Source organism: Ursus arctos, unplaced genomic scaffold (assembly GCF_023065955.2).
Source record: "Ursus arctos isolate Adak ecotype North America unplaced genomic scaffold, UrsArc2.0 scaffold_19, whole genome shotgun sequence".
Taxonomy (NCBI): domain Eukaryota; kingdom Metazoa; phylum Chordata; class Mammalia; order Carnivora; family Ursidae; genus Ursus; species Ursus arctos.
This window is the reverse complement of record NW_026622863.1, coordinates 11,342,839-11,364,743: the sequence shown is the minus strand read 5'-3', so window position 1 is coordinate 11,364,743 and position 21,905 is coordinate 11,342,839. Positions and strand designations below refer to the sequence as shown.

At 38.7% G+C, this 21,905-nt stretch overlaps 1 protein-coding gene and 1 long non-coding RNA gene across 3 annotated transcripts in view; one reads left to right on the top strand and one right to left on the bottom strand.

Moving 5' to 3' along the window:
- RPGRIP1L (RPGRIP1 like) overlaps positions 1-5,947 on the top strand; it is a 93,172-nt gene extending 87,225 nt beyond the window's left edge. The window contains exons 26-28 of one of the 2 annotated variants that reach the window (XR_008960078.1): positions 1,306-1,488; positions 5,657-5,701; positions 5,790-5,947. Coding sequence is in view for 1 of the 2 variants with exons in the window: in XM_057314089.1 (XP_057170072.1) it covers positions 1,306-1,451 (146 nt within the window). In the remaining variant the exon portion in view is untranslated. The remainder of the gene's footprint in view (positions 1-1,305; positions 1,489-5,656; positions 5,702-5,789) is intronic. The other variant, XM_057314089.1, reaches the window with a different exon arrangement.
- Positions 1-21,905, bottom strand: part of LOC130544096 (uncharacterized) — a 41,765-nt gene that overhangs the window by 4,999 nt on the left and 14,861 nt on the right. The gene's annotated exons all lie outside the window — the stretch shown is intronic.

Genomic DNA, 21,905 nt, shown 5'->3' with positions numbered 1-21,905 from the left:
AGCCACTGCAAATGTCTCCGAGTCGTAACGGTCACTTCTTTCCTGGCAGGATTCTGAGAGGAGTAAAGGATTCCTGACAAAATGTACCCTCCTGGGTTTTCACCTCAAAGGCATGAGTCCCATCAGGGCTTAGTTCCCACCCTCTATATTCTCATATAACGTATTTAGGACATGCTGAAGGGATTGTGCTTTATGAATCCGACGTTTCACAGTCATAATGAGGATGGCCAGGGCTGTACGCAGTAAGTGGACAAATGAGGCTGAGTCTTAGCTGCATTTGTTAAGTTAGCAGAGCCGTCTCTGGAGGTCTGTACACACGGCTTGTTCACTCGTTTATTCGTGCATCGGTGAACACTTACTTGAGCACCTCCTAAGTACCGGACACCGTTACCCTGTGGTTCAGCTGCGGTTCAGATGCCAAGCCGTCTGTCCTGTGTGTGCGTTACATGCTCCCAAGTCAACAGCAAGCCAGATAATTAACCAAAATCGAAACCTATCCTGGGAAATCTTTGTAAACTATACATATCTAACTACATGACAGTTTGTCACAACTTTGTTTGGCACAGAAAAAGATGAGAGGATTAAAATATTAACCTAAACCCTCTGAAAGACAACCAGAACCAAGAGAGTCTGAGAGAAGTGATGAAAATGATCTATATTCTTAATTTGTTTTATATTCTTAATCTTTTCTCCAGTCAGTTCTGGTTAACAGCCCATCTTCTCATTCTGAGAATCCACATATGGCCATACTAATCTGTCACAGACAGCTACTGCGGCCATGTTTTGAGAGAGAGTTGAAAAACTTCAACACTCAGGTGTCAGGTCAGGATTTTAATGCTGTGTTCTGTGCCAGACAGAGCAGTGAAGTGAGGAGTCCCGAAGAAGAGGTATAAAGAAACTCGGAAATGAGCTGGGGACCACTCGTGTCTCCACCTAAGTCTTTGTATACCAAGTTGTGTTTAAAGGTTTCCTTAAAAAAAATTTTTTTTTGAAATTGATCCCTTCTAGACTTTATTTCTTCTGTTAGAAATTCTGCTCCTGTGCGGGAATCATCATCCTACAGCCTTGCCACGAGGTCAGCTTCAGGAGAGATCATGAGTCTTAACTCCATGGGCAAGAAGTAGGCACACATGTGATACACCTGAAATGTGTATCTTCCTACACACGGGACAGGCTTTAATTTACAGATTTCTGAGGTGCCAGTGAACTTTGACCTTTTATAGAGCCGTCTTCACGTTTGCAATTCCTGTTTCAGGTAGTCTGTCTGAAGAAATATTAACACTCTTCTGCCATTTTTCCCCCTAGTCTTTGATGCACGGGCAGGTGGTGGATGTATCGGCAAGCTCAGGGTAACCATCGAAGCGCTCCATGCCCTACAGTCTGTCTACGAGCAATACAGAGATGACTTGGAGGCGGAAAGAAGCTGTTCCAGAGGCATCTCCTGCTCCTGAGTAAATGCTAACATGAAAGTTTGGAGATGAGATTTCTGTAATTACTCTGGTGTATATAATCTATAATTCATGGGACGCAGGGTGGGGGAGGCCTGGGTTGGTAGTGTTCAAGTTTTGTATACTTTTCCATTTGTTTATTTTTTCTATTCCCTCCTTCCCATGACTGCCACCCCTCAGGACTTCAGTTCTCCACCATGGGCAGTACCTTCTCAATAATTTATACCTACATGATAGCATGAGAAAATCTATTTGCATTTTCAACACTTTCTTATGAAGAACCGACATGCAATTCCCATTTTTACTTTTAATAAGCAAAAAGGATAAATCTTAGAAAACCTATGAAAAGGAATACTTTTATGTTATCCCTAATCGTCCCACTAAATGGAATGCCTATGATTAGCCTCATTAAGAGTTTTATACTGTGAAGATTTTATTAGAAGCAATATATGAAAATTACTTGGATTAATGTGTTAATCTTCCTCTTTAAAATGCTAATATCCATTTTATGCACATTAAAGCTCAGTGTGCATTTTCTTTGATGCATGCAGTTTCTATCAATTAAATATAAAGAATGAGACTTGGCACCAACTTATTAAATTACTGCAAGTTTTTGGTTTTCTTTCTTAAAAAATCACACTTCTTCGCATTTGTATGATTTTTATGGATTTGTAATGGTGAAATGGGATCCAAAGATGTGTGTATGTAAAGAAGAGATAGATAGGTACATGTATGTATATACATGAAATTCATGTTTTGAAAACTTAGCTTATGGCACAGAAAGAAATTATTAAAAGTATGGCTCAAATTCTGATATGCTTAGTTAGACCTGAAAGGAATATCTTTTTTATCATTTTTTAAATTTACATCAAGCTTGTACAATGGTGGGGTGTATCTGGATAACCAGATCCTCGAAAAGCAGCTCAGAAAGTTAATTTTCTAGCTTTTACCCAATCTCACTGAAGGATTTAATTGATATTTTTAATGGAGCTGTGAATCAATGCTGCAAAGGAATTGTCTCTGGAGGTCTAGGATATAATGCATTTCATTTTTTAATTTACTTTTTTATTTGTCATTTTCTTCAAAGGATTTTTATAGGCTGTGGGTTTTCACTGTTTGCAAACAGGCTATGTTCCTTCTTAAGCATATGTAAAGTATTCAGGGAGATAAGTAATTTATTAAAATCTACCTAATTTGCCGTGATATATTAAATCTCTGCTTCAGTGATCACAGACCATTTCATTTAGAGAATTAGGCATTCCCTCTTTGTGTGATTAAAGCTCTGGAAAATGAGTTCTTTGCTCCTATTTGTGAACATTCAAAGCCTGCTAATGGCAAGAAGATGGAATAGATTATGAGACAATTCATTACAGTTCAACAGGAAAAAAAAGCAGCTATAATGCAAAAATGCAAGTATGAATATCTGCATATAGTTTGAACCATCTGTGCTCTAATGGCTTCAATAATGACTCTCGTCTTTAGGAGGCTTTGAAATGACATCCGTACAATATTAATTTGTTGATGTACATTGTGGGACCAGTAGAGTACGATCTGACCACAGAAATCTATAAATTCTGTCTCTACCATTGGGCCTCCCTGTCTGGGGCCCGCCATCTCCAGGAAGAATCTTGCTCTCATCAAACTCTGCAAATCTTCATAATAACTCATTCCTCTGGAACCTTCTAGAGACCACAAACATCTGCAGACTAAACCTCTCCAATTCTAGTAAACAGCCACATGTTTGTTGTCACTTCAGCTGGCTCTGAGCTCATCTTTTTGGCCTCTCTTTCTAGCTTTCTTTGGCTTCATGCAGTTACGGTGTCATTAAGGCCCATAATATTCCCTGCAGTAATTTAAAACAGCCGGATTATACCCTGGGATTAACGGAGTGGTTTTTGAGACATTTATTGTGGTATTCTCCCAGGAGGTTTGTATTATTGTTTTAAAACGTTACATCCCAAACTAAATACCCTTTCTGCAGGGAAAAGAACTGGATTGCACTGACTTCTTATGATCTTTAAGTAGAGAGGGGGAGTTTTTATTAGGGAACTTCTGAGACCTCGTCAGCTGGGTGGAATGTATACCTCAGATACGATTAGAGAACAAGCCATGTTTCTGTCACATTCGTGTTTGCCGTAGAGATTATTAAAGATTCCTTTTCTAGTTTTAAAATAACACAACTTCCAACTACGTAAATTCTTATAAGGCTCATTTTCTTAAGTAATCGAATAGCTGCCGACGTATTCTGAAGTGGGTAAGCGGTATTGAATGCCATCATATGGATGCTTCGAGTGGGTTTCATAATCTGTTTGAGAATAATTTTTTTATCCTGTCTTGTGTTGACCAGAATTCATTGAAAAAAGTTCACCACCTTTTTGGATTACAGAGCAATGGTTTTCTCTTGGTGCGCCAAGCCTGACCCATTATGGTGAGGGGGAGAGGGGGTGCCAACAATGGCCTCGCCACACAAATACACCAGTTTAAGGCAAGGTTTTCATGAACTTACAGCTCTTGGTGTAAATGTACACAGTACACTCAGCACTTTTGGGGGCTGTAATGCTTTTAGTTTGGAAATATAAATAGAGATGTGATGTGGTATGTGGGAGAGTGTATTTTACATGGTTTTTTGCCTACTGTAGTAGAAATGTCAAATTCCCAGCCACTGTCATGAGAAGCAGTTGACAAAAATAAGTTTTATGGTTTACAGTGCGGTTTACATAGAGAACATTTCTCTTCACTCTCAATTTCAACATGTTTTCTAAATTATCATGGTTTATTGCCATTTAAGTTAAATTAGTTTTTTAAGAATAAATAGAGAATATATTTAATCAAATAAAGAACAGCCACATTGAAATTCTGCTGTTCCTGCCGTTCATTCGTTACCACAAAACACAAATACTTTCTATGTGTTACAAAGAAGTATGGGCTCAGAAGTGGTCATGTGACTTGGGAGGTTCTGCGTGCACCCATGTTCCCACAACAAAACATAATTTATTTTAGTAATCTGACATCAAGAGCTGTGACAATGAAAACCACTTCTTACACATGTTCTGACAAGAATCTGATTAACATTTTTGTGGATATGGAAAATAACTTTTTTTAGTCAAACAGCCACCATTGCTGAACTTAGAATGATTTCCTTATTCACTAGATAGCAAAATGTGAATCATGTCTGTGAACAAATATGAGAATAAAATGCCGTCTTTGTGTAGTCCAAAACAACCAAGGGAGAGCTCCGGGGATATCAAATTATCGAGTGATTGACAATATCAGGATGATAATTCATCCCCAACTATGAGAGTACATTTCAATAAGTCACTCATGCCTGAAGGCCTCTGACTACCTTAACAAAGAAAAACTAAACCCATGATTTATTATAGATTGGACAACATGCCTAGTTAGATCCATGAATGGGAGCAAACAGCTTTACATCCCTTTTGTTCAGAACAAAAACAACCTCCAGGTCATCCAGAAAGCTAAAAAAATACCAGAGACAAGTGTTTTAAAAACTGAAAAACATCCCTCATCCTAATCTCTTATCTAGCAAGATAGATTTTTCAGTTCCATTTCAAAGAGCCAGCAGTGGATTGCACCTTACAATCTAACCTCCTGGAAAACTGGGCCCATGTTCCTGGTATTGTTACACCTTCTGTTCTTACCCTCTCGTTTTCCATATGACATTGACTTTATATCTTTAAACCGTGTTTCTCCTTCAGTTTTTCTGAAGTAAAAATCTGGTTCTCTCAGAGTTCGAATGTGGCCTCTTTTCTGTGGTGAACATCAGCAGGCTTGTCTTCTGCCTTTTGCCCCTTCTCACTCTCTGCCGAGATTGACCTTTCTTATCCCTGTAACAGCATCACCCCTCTCTTCACTGAACACCATTAGTTTTCTTTGTAAGTCAAATTTGCCAACTTGATCTTTCTATTTCTGTCATGTTCTATTTACACCTATATTCAACTGAACTTTTCCTCCCACCAGTCTGTCCCCCTACTCATTTTTAGTCAGTCAAGGCACCTTTTTCCCCTTCTCTTCTCTTGGTGCTACAACCACTTCTTTAGATAGCAGCATTGGTGACAGCTCCAGTGGAATTCCCAAATCTGCCTTTGTGTGAAGACTTTTCTTAATTTAACATGACAGGGGCACTTTTAGTCAGCCATTATGAAACTGAGGCAACAGCAAGCTAATTTTTGTATCTTTGCTTTTTGTAGTGAAGCAACAGAGGCTGGAACTCAGAAAGCTCTCAGGAATCACTGGTAAGGAGCTGAAGGATAAGGAATTGTTTTTTAAGGAAATGTGTCATTAAAATCAAGCTTTATTTGGCATAAATGTGTTTTGTCCTAGTTACATATGCTATCATTAACAGTAGAAGAAATTGGATAATTTTAAGAAGAAAACTGAAGAGACTACACACAATCCAAGATGAGGGAGCCCTTTCAAACCAAGAGAGCAAAGACAACCTATAAAACAAGATACATGTCTTATGTTAACATTGAACCAAGGTAACAGGCAAAATAGAATTTAAGGTGGGAAACAAGGGACAAAGAAACAATTTCTACTGTTAAAAAGAACAACAGGTCAAAGATCTAATGAACTTGAGCATATATGCACCTAACAATATAGCCTCAAAGTACACGATGCAACAACTTGACAGAACTATAGACAAAACATGGCCACATCGGTTTTACTAGATTTTAATTGTGATAGATCAAAAAAATTTAAGTCTAGAAGATGTGCTTAATAGGTTTACTACACTCAAGCAAATATAGAATACACATGGAACATTTAAAAAAAAAAAAAAAAAAAAACCATGTACTCAGCCACAAAGGAAGTCTCAATTTCCAAAGAATTAAAATCTTGTAGAGCTGTTTCTCTAAGCAAAATGCAGTACAATTAGAAAATAACAAAGAGATAACTAAAAAATTACACTATCTAAAAGTTAAAAATATGTGTTACTGTTCTGGGTTCTAATAGGACAAGAACTCACCCACTCCTATATAACTAGGAGAAAGAAAATTCTACAAACTTCACTTTACATGTAAGTGGGGGAAATAAACATCAGCTCAGAAGCCCACGCCAGAGAGGGAGTAAGGCAAGGGTTAAACATAAGAGAGTGTGACAGGATTCTAGTGGCAGTAGAACACAGATAACATCAACTCAAGTTCCCTCAGTAGGACAAAGGCCATGCTGAGTGGAGAAATGCTGAGAACAGGTCTGAGGCCTGGGGGGGCAGAGTTACTGGCTACTGGAGAAGTGAAAGAAAGGGGCTTGGAAAGTGCATAGAACCAGAGGTGGTAGCCTTGGGAAGACACCTGAAAGAAAAGAGGACACTTTGAAAGGGGAGGTATCCTTGGAGACAACAGTAGTGAAAGAAAGAACCAGCTGAAACTATGGGCCCCAGTGGAAAAGATAGTATCATTCAATGGTATCATTCTCATTAAAAGGAGGCCATTTATTAACGAAACTTCACTACAGCAACAGAAGAAGATACTGTCGAGCTGAGAAACCCTGTAAGCTACCCAAACCTCTCCCCACCCTATATGATTATCCTTCCTGGCCTGTCTAGGAAAATAGAAAACAAATAAGTTTTACCGAAACTATCCTGTAGCCATATTCTGTAGCATAAGAAAATAAAATAAAACTTTTTCTCGGGATGGAGTTCTACACTAGTAATGAGTTTGATAGTTTGGACCAACATTCCTGTTGAGAACAACTAGAAAATCTGACTTTATACACACACACACATATTACATATGAAGCATTTGAAAACATCAAAATCAAAATGTTACCAGTGACCTAGGCTGTAAGGAATCACAGGAACAAGATCTAGGAACAGAGAGAAGCCGAGACGGTGAGCCAGACATTAAAGCTGATTTGCTTCTAGAGGCATCTGCCAATTTAAAAGCATGGGTGCGAAGCTGAACGGAACTCAGCATACTCATCAGACTTTGAAGAACAAAAATTAGAAATTTAGAGTCCACCAAAGACTAAAATTTAGAGCCCCCAAGTAAATCCTTCAGGCTCAATTTATCCCTGCATTTTTTATGTACAATGTTTGGTACACATTAAAAAATAACTAGGCACATAAGGAGACAAGACCATGTGACTGAAGACTAAGACAACAGAAAAGTGAAACTCCCACAAGTAATTCAGAAAACAAAGTCATCATCTATGAACCTCTAAAAAACAATGTTTAATATGTTAATAGAGTTAGGGGCTCTCTGCTCAGTGGCGAGTCTGCTTCTCCCTCTCCCTTCGCCCCACTCCTGACTTGTGCTTGCTCGCTCTCAAATAAATAAAAATCTTTTTAAAAATGTTAATAGACTTAAAAACAATCTTGAGAAATTTAACATAGAATTGGACATTATTGAAAGAAAATAACTGGAAATATTATAAATGAATGTAGACTATAATTACAGTAAATGAAATTAAGAATTCACCAGGTGGATCTAATAGCAAATCAGACACAACTGAAAAGTGACTTACTGAACTGTAGAAAAAGATTTTTTTTAAAGATTTTATTTATTTATTTGACAGAGATAGAGACAGCCAGCGAGAGAGGGAACACAAGCAGGGGGAGTGGGAGAGGAAGAAGCAGGCTCCTAGCGGAGGGGCCTGATGTGGGGCTCGATCCCAGAACTCCAGGATCACGCCCTGAGCCGAAGACAGACACTTAACCGCTGTGCCACCCAGGCGCCCCCTGTAAAAAAAGATTTTAAAAAAATATCCATTCTGGGGCACCAGGGTGGCTGAGTCGGTTAAGTGTCTGACTCTTGATTTCGGCTCAGGTCATGATCTCAGGGTTGTCAGATCAAGCCCCACATTGGGCTCCCCACTCAGCATGGAGTCTGCTTGAGATCTTGATCTCCCTCTGCCTCTGCTCCTCCCCCCTGCATTCATTCTTGTGCACTCTCTCTCTCTTTCTCTCTCTAAAAGTAAATAAATCTTCTAAAAAATATATCCATTCTGAGGCATGAAAAGTAACAAAAGGGGGAGGTGTTAAAAGACGTGGGATTGTGTGGAAAGTTATACTATACAGTTAGACTTAATAACTGAAGACCGAGGAGAGGAAAAGGGGCATTAGAATCAATATTCCAAAAAATAATGATTAAGACTTTTTCAGAATACATATAAGAATACATACATATAAGATTAAGACTTTTTCAGAATACGCTTTTTCACAGTTACAAGAACAACCTCATTCCGTATGCCCAGGCTGGGTAAGCACAAAGGAAACGACTTAAGGCACATTCTAGAAAAACTGCTGCAAACCAAAGACAAAAAAGTCTTAAAAGCAGTCAGAGACATAAGACAACACTAAGACTGAGAGCTGACTTAGCTGAAACAGTGGAAGCCATTAAGACATAGTATGAAACCCTTCTTGGGCCCTACCTCACATCCTCCTCCTTCATCTTTTCTCACAAACGAGGAAGTCAACACCCCAGCGGACTTGACCAATGGGAGCCAGGAACTAATGCATAAATATTCCACCTGTCCATCCCTATGATGGACAGTCCTGAGGTGCATTCTGTTGGTTCCAGCAGGATCAAGCCCCATCACTCATAGAGGTGATCAACTTGATAATACAACTTTGTGTTGGCTTTTGCATTTTATTTCTCCCAGTCTGTCCTCCTCTCTGGGATCATTTCCTAAATAAAGTTCCTACATGCAAGTCCTTGTTTCAGGCACTGCTTTGGGGGAACCCAGGCTGAAAATCAGTACCAGGAGTGGCCCTAGAAAGCAAAACATTAGGATGGGACTCAAACTGTGGGTCACTCATTAATCAGATGGCAAAAAGGATGACATTGTTTATGTAAAGTGGTGCAGTACCCCTGGCATGTGATAGATTCTTAATGATGGTGGATTCAGGTAAGTGCAGGGGGAAAGTGAAATATCAAGTTATCAGCTGCCTACTTTTCTGAACGTATGTTATACTTCCATTTTTTTGAAGAAAAACTTCAGTAGATGAAAAACCCCAGAAGGAATCAAGAAAACCAGCCCTGATGCAAAAGAAAATATAATACCACATTCCAACATGAGCTAAGTATAATTAAACAAGCATTTGCAGATGGGGGGAGAAAACATAGATCAAGCATTTAAAAACTCAAAAGAGAAACTGACAAACTGGAACTAATGGGAACTGACATTAGGAAAGAAAAGAAAAATTAACCTTGAGATGGCTAAATTATAAGACACCTAAGAGAAAATAAATATGTTGAAAGCCAACAATGGAAGATAATGGCTGGAAATAAAAGGAGCCAAGAATATGAAATGAAAGAAAGAAGCAAAAAGAATCTGTGAGAAAATGATAGATAAAATAGGTGAGCACAAGTGTAGTTAGAGATGCTGAAGAGAAAACAGTGAAATAGGATAAACTTATAATACTATAATTCAAGAAACCTCTCCTGAAGTACACCTGAAGGCCTGAATCTACACATTGAAATGGGCCACCATGTAGCAAAATTGCTTCAAAACAGTCAACTCTGAAACATATCTTAATAAAACAACTAGACATTCAAGTCAAAAATCAAGAAAAAAATAATCTTGTAGTCCTCTCGGCCAAAAGAACAAGTCTTTTATAAAGAAAATGAAGTTAGGTTGGCATTAGATTTCTCAAGAGCAACTTAGGAAGCTAAGCAGTGGTCAAATAGTCTTACCAAAAACTCAGGTGAAGTCTGAACAAAGGATTTTTTTTTTAAATCCAACTCGGATAATCTTTCAAATATGAAGGCTATTGAAAAACACTTTTTACTATGGTGAAATTCATATAACACAAAATTATTTTAAAGGGAACAATTGAGTGGCATTTGGTACATTCACAATATTGTTCTACCTAGTTCTAAAACACCTCATCACTCCAAAATAAAACTCTGTATACATTCAGCATTTATACCCTATCACTCCTCTCCCCAGCCCTTGGCAACCACCAATCTGCTTTCTGTTCCTATGGATTTGCCTATTTGGGATATTTCATATAAATGGAATCATACAATATGTGACCTGTGTCAGCCTTCTTTCACTTAATATACTGTTTTTGTAGGTTCATCCACATTGTAGCATGAATCAGTCTTCATTCCCATTTATGGCTGAATAATACTTCATTGAGTGGATAACCAAAATTTGTTTGTCCACTCATCCACTGATGGACATTTGAGTTGTTTCTACCTTTGGACTACTTCGAGTAGTGCTGCTATGAACATTTCGTTACAAGGATTTGTTTGAGTACCTGTTTCAACTCTTTTGGGTATTATCTAGAAGTGGGTCATGGGATAATTCTACATTTAACTTTTTGAGGATCTACCAAATTGTTTTCTACAAGAACTGAACGATTTTACATTCATGCTAGCGATGTATGAGGGCTCCAATTTCCTCATTTTCCTGCAACACGTGTTATTTTCCTTGTTCCATTTTAATAGCCATTCTTATGAGTGTGAAGCGGTATCTTATTATGGTTTTGATTTGTGTTTCCCTAATGATGTTGAGCATCTTTTCATGTGCTTGTTTATAGAGAAAGAGTTGCAGACGTGCAAGAATTTGGGGAATATGATACTAATGCGCATTTCGTGAAGAATCTACTAGAAGACCACCTTCATCCAACTAAGAAGTGAATGAAGAAACTGTTAGAAGGACCATGGTAAGCACTGACTACATTTAACTACAGATCTTAGACCAACCAGAGGTGGAGACAAGGTGGAAGAATAGTATGTAGGTGTTATGTGCTCTGATAACATAATTTGTTAATGAGAGGAAAAAGGTAAAAATGGAAAAGTAGAATAAATTCATTGATTTCACATAGATTATAGTTGAAGGCCAAAGACACCATTTAAAGCAGACAAACCAAATAGTAGAAGCCTAATAAGGAAAACATGGGCATTATATAAATATATTAGTGGAAAGATAACTACTAAAACAAAAACATAAATCATTTTAATCACCAACATTTCTTTTATTAAAAAGCAAAGAAAACAGACCAGAGAATGAAAAACACATGGTACAAATGCAGAGTAAATACAACATAAAATAATCACACAGGACTAAGATCACGTGTTTAAGTTGTAACAATAAATGTGAATGGCTTCAACAAACTTATGAAAAGAAAAATATTTTCAGACTGTCTTACAAGGCAAAATCCAACTCTACACTGTAAGAGATACTTCCAAAACAAAGTGCAATAAAACTAAAAGGATGGGCAAAACTATACCAGAAAAATGCACATCAAGAAAGCAGGGATTGTGACCTTGACATCTGACAAGATGAAATTCGTGGAGGGAAAAGTGCTTAATGAGACAAAAGAAGGACACTTTTATAATACTGAAGGCCATACTTCACAGCAAAGATATAAATGGTATCCATAACTCTGCATCAAATAATGCAGCAGCAACCTTCATAAAGCATAAATACGGGAGATAAGAAGAGAAATACATGGAAGTACATTAATTAGAACAGGCTATAGATCCACTCTCAGTTCAACACAGGGCAAGTTGGGAGAGAAAAGAAATTATGTAACTACACACACACGCACACACATGTATATATAACCTAAACAACATAATCCCAAGATTGATGTTATGAATACATATTGAACCCTTCACCCTTATGAAAGAGTATTTCTTCTTTTCAAATACTCTGGAACATTCATGAAAATTGACCATATGTGAGGTCACTGAGAAAACGTCAATGAATTCTTCCAAATATAAATAATGTAAACCAACAACATTGTCTTATCACAATGTAATAAAATGGAAAAATCAAAAGGCACAAGTTCTTTTTCATCTGGAAATAAAATGTTATTACACAATTCCTTAGTCAATAGAGAAATATAAATTGAAATTGAACAGTTTCTTAGAAAAATAATGATTATGAAAATCCTATATATCAGAATCTTGGAGATACAGTTAAAGCAAAGAAAATGCATAGATTAAATATAAGAATGAAAATAAAATATAATAAATGAATTAAATATCTATCTCAAAAGTTAAAAAAGAAATGAAAAGTAAATCTAATGAAAGTAGAGAGAAGGAAATGATAAAAATTAAAGCATAAGTAACTGAGTTAAAAATCAAATAGTAGGGGCGCCTGGGTGGCACAGCGGTTAAGCGTCTGCCTTCGGCTCAGGGCGTGATCCCGGCGTTATGGGATCGAGCCCCACATCAGGCTCCTCCGCTAGGAGCCTGCTTCTTCCTCTCCCACTCCCCCTGCTTGTGTTCCCTCTCTCGCTGGCTGTCTCTATCTCTGTCGAATAAATAAATAAAATCTTTAAAAAAAAAAAATCAAATAGTAGAATTAATAAATAAAATACTTCTATGAAGGGGTGCCTGGGTGGCTCAGTCATTAACCGTATGCCTTCAGCCCAGGGCGTGATCCCGGGGTCCTGGGATCGAGCCGTGCATTGGGCTCCCTGCTCTGCTGGGAGCCTGCCTCTTCCTCTCTCACTCCCCCTGCTTGTGTTCCCTCTCTCGCTGGCTGTGTCTCTCTCTGTCTAATAATAAATAAAAATCTTTAAAAAAAAATACTTCTATGAAATAGTCAACAAAATGGACCGAATCATTGTAAAAGAGAGAAAGCACAAGTATAAATGAAATAGGACAATAGGAGATCAACTATTGAATCAGGGGTTATTTTAAAATATCATGAGTCTAAATTGTATAATTCTTTGAAAATACATTGAAAACCTAGATGAAATGGATAATTTTCTGAAAAATACAGCTTATCAGAATTGACCCTGGTAAAGAAAGAAAGCATAAAAGATCAATTTCCACAGAAGAAATAAAATATTAAAAGTGCTAATTCCAGGGGCACCTGGGTGGCACAGCTGGTTAAGTGTCAGACTCCCGATTTCAGCTCAGGTCATGATCTCAGGATGGTGGGATCGAGCCCTGCCGTGGGATGGAGCCCTCCAAAAAGCACCAGGCTCAGAAGGTTTTACAAGGGAATTCTAATAACCTTCAAAGACTAAATAATTTTAATGCCTTCAAAGTGTTCCAGAGATATAAAAAGAAGGAAAACTTCCATAATATTTTAGAGAACTGGATATATCATTGATGTGTAGACCAAATAAACACTGCACACACACGCCACAAAAGCAAAAATCCTAAGTAAAATATTAGCAGATTTGAACACCAAGTCAAAAATATAACAAGTCATGATCAAGAGGTGTTTATTCCAGGAATGCAGTGCGACTCACAGGGTCTAGAAACATGGACAATACATAGAAGAGGTTGATATATCAAAGGTGGCATACCAAGTTAGCAGAGAGAAGACAATGGCGTCAGAACCACTAAAAAGCCACCCCCCAAAACTTAATTGGATCCCTACCCATTCCTTAAAGCAAAATAAGTTCTATAAATATTTACATGTAAAAAAAATGAAATCATAAATGCACTAGAAATAAATAATTATTTTTACCATTTCACAAAATCCAGAAGCTATGAAAGAAAATAGTAATAAATTTCACTATACCCAAAAGTTAAATTTTCTTCATGGCAAAAGAAAATAAAACAAAACAAAACCCAACCATAAAATCAAAGGGCAAATGAAGAACTTGGGAAAATATTGGCTAAAAATGAGACAAACAGCTAATTTCCTTACTAGAGCCCCTAAAGAAAACAACAATAAGAAAAATACCAAAACCCACAGAAAAGCAAGTAAAGGATAGAAGCAATTTACAGAAAACTCAAATGACTTAATGAATGAATATAACATTAACTTTATTGAATGTGATGGTATTCAGTGTGGAAAAGATGCTTAATGTGCTCACAATAACAAAAATGCACATTACAACCACAACATGATATAATTTTTCAACTACCAGATTGACAAGATCAAAAATGTTGTAACACATAGTGCTATCACGGCTATGGGAAACAGACACACTCAGATATTTCTAGTGGGAGGGTAACTTCCCACAGACACTGTGGAGATCATTTTGGAAATTCCATCAAAATAAAAAGTACACTTATCCTTTTTTTTTTTTTAAAGATTTTATTTATTTATTTGAGAGAGACAGCCAACGAGAGAGGGAACACAAGCAGGGGGAGTGGGAGAGGAAGAAGCAGGCTCCCAGCAGAGGAGCCTGATGTGGGGCTCGATCCCAGAACGCCGGGATCATGCCCTGAGCCGAAGGCACACGCTTAACCGCTGTGCCACCCAGGCGCCCCTATCCTTTATTTTTTTTTTTAAGATTTTATTTATTTATTTGAGAGAGACAGCTAACGAGAGAGGGAACACAAGCAGGGGGAGTGGGAGAGGAAGAAGCAGGCTCCCAGCAGAGGAGCCTCATGTGGGGCTCGATCCCAGAACGCCAGGATCATGCCCTGAGCCGAAGGCAGACGCTTAACGACTGCGCCACCCAGGCGCCCCAGTACACTTATCCTTTAATCCAAGAATTCCACCTCTAAGATTTTATCCCGAATATGTACTCACAAATATAAGAAATGATGTCCGGACAAGATTATTTATTTCATCATTGTTTAGAAAGGCAAAAATTGGAAATACTCTAAATATCAAATAGGGAACTCATTAAAAAATTAAGTTACAGTCATGAAATTGAAGACTATGGCACCATTTAAAAGGAGGAGTCAGGGAGCCTGGGTGGCTCAGTCAGTTAAGGGTCTGACTCTTGATTTCTGCTCAGGGCATGATCTCAGGGTTGTGAGATGGAGCCCAATGTTGGGCTCTGCGCTCCGCAGGGAGTCTGCTTGAGGATTCTCTCTCTCCCTCTACCTCTTCCCTCCCCACTCCTCATGCTCTCTCTCTCTCTCTAAATTAAATAAATAAATCTTTAAATAAATAAAGTGTACAGTTCAGTGATTTTTTTAGTATAGTCACCGAGTCCTGAAACGATCACCAAAATGAAAATTTAGAACATTTTTAGCACTCCAAAAAGAAACCACCTAAACATTAGCAACATTCTCCATTCCCAGCTTCCCTGCCCCTAGCCCAGGTAACCACGAATCTACTCTCTGTCTCTGTGGATTTGCCTATTCCATACATTTCACATAAATATGATCATATAATATCATAATTTTTGAAACTGGATTCTTTTCATTTAGCATTAATGTTTTCAAAGTTCATCTACATTGTAACATGCATCAGGATTCCTTTTTTTTTTTTTTTTTTGCTGAGTGATACTCCAATTGTATGACTATACCTATACATTTTGTTCACTGTGAAAGGCATTTAGGTTTTTTCCACTTTGGGGCTATTATAAATAATCCTGCTATGAACATTTACATGCAGGTTGTTTGTGTGGATATGTGCTTTCATTACTCTTGGGTATATACCTAGGAGTGAAATTTCTAACATATAGTAACTCTATGTTTAACTTTTTGAGGAATTGCTGCTGTTTTAAAGTGACCACACCATTTTCCATTTATACGTTTTGAATTTTGAACCATGCAGCACTATTACCTATCCATGACAATTAATAAAACATTTTTAAAATAAAAAAATTAGAACTATACCCATTATCTTGGAGAAATTTCCATTATGTATTTTGAAGGATATAAAGCAAGATTCTGTAAACTCAGAGAAATATGTATAATATGATTATACTTACGTAAATTGAAGACGAAAAAATGCATATGCAGCTTGTTTCAGTTATAAATGCTTTTAGGTGCAAGATAACAATAAACCAGATTAATAGTGGTTTAAACAAAGGAGTTTGTTTTTCTTCCATGAGAGGTAGTCTGAATATAGACAGTTTCTAGCTTGTTTCAGCAGCTCTATAGGGCTCTGAAAGACCCAGACCCTTCTTATATCTCTACCCCCCCCCCCCATCTTTATCACTGCATGGCCATAAGATGCCTATAGCACTTCCAGGCACCATATGTGCATTCTAGGCAGGAAGAAGGGCAAGGGGCAAAGACTCTTCTAAATGAGTCATCTGTTTTCCTGGTAGCCTGACCCATAGCTAACATCTCCTTGGCCAGAGCTGGGTCATGTGGCCACCTCTAGCTGCAGAGTTTAGGCTGAGAAATATGGAGAAAGGATTATCATTATTAGCTTGGACCAATCATGACCCATTGCCAGGATTAAGCACACTGCATTGCAAATAAAGTCAAGATTCCACTAGCAAGGAAGAACGGGACCACTGTTGGACACTATGTACATACAAATGAAAGATGATTATATGAGCAGGGAGAAGAATGCGGAACACACTCTCATGTGTGCTAACAATGCTTTGGAAGGGGTGCAGGAGAAGACAAGCCTGAGGGGGTGGATGGGAATAAAATAGTGATGCATTAATCAAAACAACTGAGGACTCAGAAACTAAGCCCAGACACCAGGACACATTCTAGCATGCATCAGATGGAACAAGGCCAACGTGGAAAACACTGGTTTGGAGTTATTATCCATTTCTTAAAAATGAGGAACTGGAGACTTGGAGACTGATGTCAGAAACCCACTGAATGTCTTTGAGTTTATATTGGTATAATGATCTACAGTAAATGGAACAGAGTTCTCAATTTTAAAAAATTCAGTAGGAATCACAAAGAGGACACTTTGGAGCTCCAAAACCATCTTGCAGGAATACAGAGGGGGAAACTCTTGGCACATGTATAGAAAGAAAAGCCTTAAAAGGAGGGAGCCACAAACTACAAAATAAATCTTGGAGTGAAGTGTTTTAACGCAGGGAATGTACAACGGCATCATACGTTTTCTCAATGGCTAGAGACCCTCCAGCGTCTCTTGCTCAGCACTCCCAAGTCTGATCATTGTGTTTTCTCCCCAGACTGACAGAGACAGAGAGAGACTCTAAATCAATTTGGGATAATAGAGCTAAAGCAGATGGGATGCATTTCGGATGCCTGTGGGGCCCTGCCTCCCGTCCTCTTCACCACATCTCAAATTCCGGCTGTGGCTTCAGTGGCCAGTTCTATGACAGCTTCAACTCAGTTCACTCTAATAGTGTCTTAAGCCAGGTGCATAATGTGTTTTTTGCTCTCTGATCTGCAACTTCTCCAGAAAGAAGGAAAAGTTTACTTAGCCTGTACCAGTAGGAGTTTACTTAGCCTGTATACATGCTATAGCAATTTATTGCATAATAGAATGGTACATTTGGGGTCAGGCCCAAGAGTCCTGCCCAGACAGCAATCCAGAGAGCACCATTAAGACCCCAAAATAGGGGGCTCCTTGGTGGCTCAGTACATTAAGCGTCTGCCTTCAGCTTGGGTCATGATCCCCGGGGTCCTAGAATTGAGTCCTGCATTGGGCTCCAGTCCCACACTGGGCTCCCTGCTGAGCAGGGAGCCAGCTTCTCCCTCTCCTCCCCACCTGTGCTCTTGCTCACTATCTCTGTCTCTCTCTGTCCCTCTCTCTCAAATAAATAAAATCTTAAAAAAAAAAAAAAAAAGACCCCAAAATAGATGGCTCAATCTCCCATGCCACCTGACTGGATTACAGCAGTGCCTCTTCCTAAACTCACACCTGTTGTCTCATGGGACAGGCAGGGTGTCCACTACAACCAAAGATCAGAGGAAGTAAAATAGTCTTTAGGTTGCTTTATGGATTAATAGGCCCAGTTTGTTGATGTGAGCTGAAAACAGATTTTGCTGCCGCACGACAATCTCACTTAAGGATGGCCCCCAAGGACAGGGATGGAGGTCACACGTGGGCCCAATATGATGGACTCCCTCCCATTAAGGGTGGTCCTAACTACTACACTGTTGAATTCTCAGCCTGCCAGCAGCACAGACTAATATTGAGCCCTCAATACAGTACCATTCCTCAAGGAGACCAGCGAGCCATTGATGGCAAATTGATACATTGGACTCCTACTTTGGAGGATTTGCTGTACTTACAGAAATTGATTCCTTCTCTGGATATGTATTTGCCCCCCCGTCCACAATGCCCCTACCAGTATTTCCATCAGAAGGATAACAGAATGTTGGGGCTACCAAATGTCATTCCACTCAACATTGCCTCAGATCAAGGGACCCCTTTTATGGAAGAGGAGACATGACTGCTTCAACCAAATATTACAGTGCCCAGAGGCAGCTATCCGAATAGAATAAGAGAATGTCTTAGTACAGGCTCAGCTGAAGTGCCTGCTCAGAGACAGCTGAGCAACTTGAAGTGCTATCTTCTAGGATGCAATTTATGTACCAAGCCTATAGGTGATAGGGCACTTTGTGCCCAATAGCAAAAACATATAGATCCAGAAACCAAAAGATAGAAGTAGGAGTTCCCCTTCACCACCACTCCCTAACCCATTTGCAGACTATGTGCTTGTCATCCCTACCATTTTAGGTTCGGTGAGGTCCTGGGTCCTAAGAGGGGAACCATTTCACCTAAGACAACATAGTAAGAGGTCCACAGAAGCCACAATTAGTGTGTCATCATTTTGGGCTCCTCATGCCCATGGACTAAAAGGCAAGAAAAAAACAGAAATTATTATAGGTCGTGGATTAATGATGGCTCAGAACTGCCCCCATCAAGAGGTGGGATCGTTTTTTCCTCCCCCTTGGATCTGGGCTGTGCCTGTAACTACATTGACCAAGAGAATGCAGTGGAAGAGATTCTGTGTTAGTCCCTGATATCCCCTTTAAGAAGTCCTCATTCCCTTTGAGCTCTTCTTCAGTTATCTATCCATTTGAGCTCATTGGCTGATAAACACACAGACTGTGGTATCTCTCAGACCAGGAATGCCAATATCTTTTCCCAAAGATCTCCCTGATACATATTTCACTGGAGTCCATCTCCTTGCAGTGTGATTGTCTTGCTACTATCATTGTCATTTCTTGACATAGCAGAGCAACTCTTTTGCCATGATTAACAAATTCTGATGTTTAACATGTCTGCAGAGTTACAGTCATTAGCAGCTGTGGTTTCTGCTACTGGGAACAGAGGAGGAAGGCCTTCTTCCATGGAGCACCATTACGAGCTTCCCAGGGAATGGAAGAACACCTCTGTTGATAATACTTGGCTTTGAGTTCAAGCAAGATGTCAGGAACAGCAGCTTGGGGAGTGGCTGCTGCCCGCTAATCTCAAATCAGGATTGACATATGCAGCCTGGTCTATTTCTACTGCAGACATTTCATTTGAAATAGCTACACTGATAAACAAAATAATTGTAAATATGTATTTTTTCATATTACATGTGGGAACGATTTGCATGGAAGAATCCTTTAATGGCAAATAAAACATGACCATCAAGCTCTAGTCAATACCATATTATTGCTTTTATGGCAATTAACATCCCAGCTTGGGTTAGTCTTGTTATTGTCACTGTTTTTGTGATTAAAATCAGTGACCCCAAATCAAAGGCATAATCCATGAAAGAAATAATTGAGAAGCTGGACTTCGTTAAAACTTAAACTTCTGCTCTGCAAAAGACACTGTCAAGAGAATGAGAAGACTGAGAGAAAATATTTGCAAAAGAGATGTCTGATAAAGGACTGTTGTCCAAAATATACAAAGAACTCAAAACTCAACAGTTAGGAAACAAACAACCCAATTTAAAAAATGCGCCAAAGATCTGGACACCTCATCAAAGAAGTATACAGATGGAAAATAAGTAAATGAAACATGTTTAGCATGTGTCATTAGAGAATTACATATTAAAACAACAACAACATGCTACTACACACCTACTAGAATGGCCAAAATCTGAAACATCGATAGCACCAAATGCCCACAAGAATGTAGCCCAACAGTCACTCTCGCACATTCCCAGTGGAAATGCAAAATGATATGGCCACTTTGTTTTTGTTTTGAGGTTTTTTTTTTGTTTTTTTTTTATTTGCCAGGGAGAGAGAGCGTAAGCAGGGGGAGCCAGAGAAGGAGAGGCAGCTCCCCGCAGAGCAGGGAGATGATGTGGGGCTCAATTCCGGGAGACTGATGTTGGGCTCAATCTCAGGACCCTGGGATCATGACCTAAGCCAAAGGCCAATACTTAACCGACTGAGCCACCCAGGCACCCCAATATGGCCACTTTGCAGGACAGTTTGGCAGTTCCTTGCAAAGCTAAACATATTCTTATGGAGCAATCTGGCAACTGTGCTCCTTGATATTAACCCTAATGAGTTGAAAACTTATGTCCACACAAAAACCTGCATACAGACATTTATAGCAGCTTTATTCATAAATGCCAAAACTTGCAACCACCAAGATATCCTTCAATATGTGGATGGATAACCAAAGTGTGGTACATTCAAACACTGGAATATTATACAGCATGAAAGCCATGGAAAGACACAAAAGAACCTTCGATGCGTATTACTAAGTGACAGAAGCCAATCCAAAAAGACTATATGCTGCGTGATTCCAATTATATGACATGCTACAAAAAACAAAACTATGGAGATAGGAAAAAGATCAGTGGTTGCCAGGGTTAGGAGGAGGAAGGGAGGAATAGGTGTTAACAGAGGATAGTTAAGGCAGTGAAAGTGTTCTATATGGTACTATAATGGTGGATACATGTTATTATACATTTGTCCAAACCTATAGAATGTCCAACACCAAGAGCAAACCCTAATGTCAACTATGGATTTTGAATGATAATAATATGTCAGTGTAAGTTTACCAGTTGTAACAAATGTCCCACTCTGGTGCAGGATGTAGATTGTGGGGAATAGTGTGCATATGAGGGAGTGGGGGCTGGGGGAAGACAAGAGATTTGTGTACTCTCTATACTTTCAAACCAATTTTTTTATGAACCCCAAACTGCTCTAAAAAAATAAAGTCTTTTTAAAAAACTACAGAAGAGACTTACATTTTCACATTCCTGCTTTTTTGAAGCCCTGGAGCTCTTTAGATATTAAGTTCTTTCATATAAGATTCTTGGGTGACAGTAGAAAAATATATCTTCAAACTATATGAAAAGAGTTAGAGACAGCTGAGTCCACTGAACAAGGTTGACTGGTTCTGCTAGTAACCAACTAGATGTCCATAATTAAACCAACTTCCTTGGATCTTTCACCTTAACCTGATGTGAGCATATGGCACCAGACAGTTCTAAAATCACCTTCGTCTTGAAATTGTGATCCTTTTATTTCCATTTTCTATTTTTTATTTCCACATACAGATGGTATGGTTTCAGGGTCATTGTCATACTGGACCCAGGTATTCTAGAGAGAATGTAACTTTGGAAGTCAGGCAGTTACTTGTATTGGATAAATAAGAGGAAAGATGTTGTAGGATTAGAGACTTGCATTTAAAAAAATGTATAATGATCCAGGAGATATTATCCAGCAAACTTGGCAGTACTCTGTCCTTCACAGAGGAAAGAACCAGAGCTGATGAAACATCCATTGTGATCACACAGAGAGGTTCTCAAGGACAGATTTCTCCCCAATATGGGAAGCACTGAATGATTCAGTATGGACATTCTGAAGGGACAAGGCTGTAACAGAAGACACATGGAGAACATATTTATGAAATGGAATGAAAAAGAGTTGTGAACACTTACCAGATTTTATATTCTTAAAAGGTAAACAGAGGATTATACTTTGAAAAGAT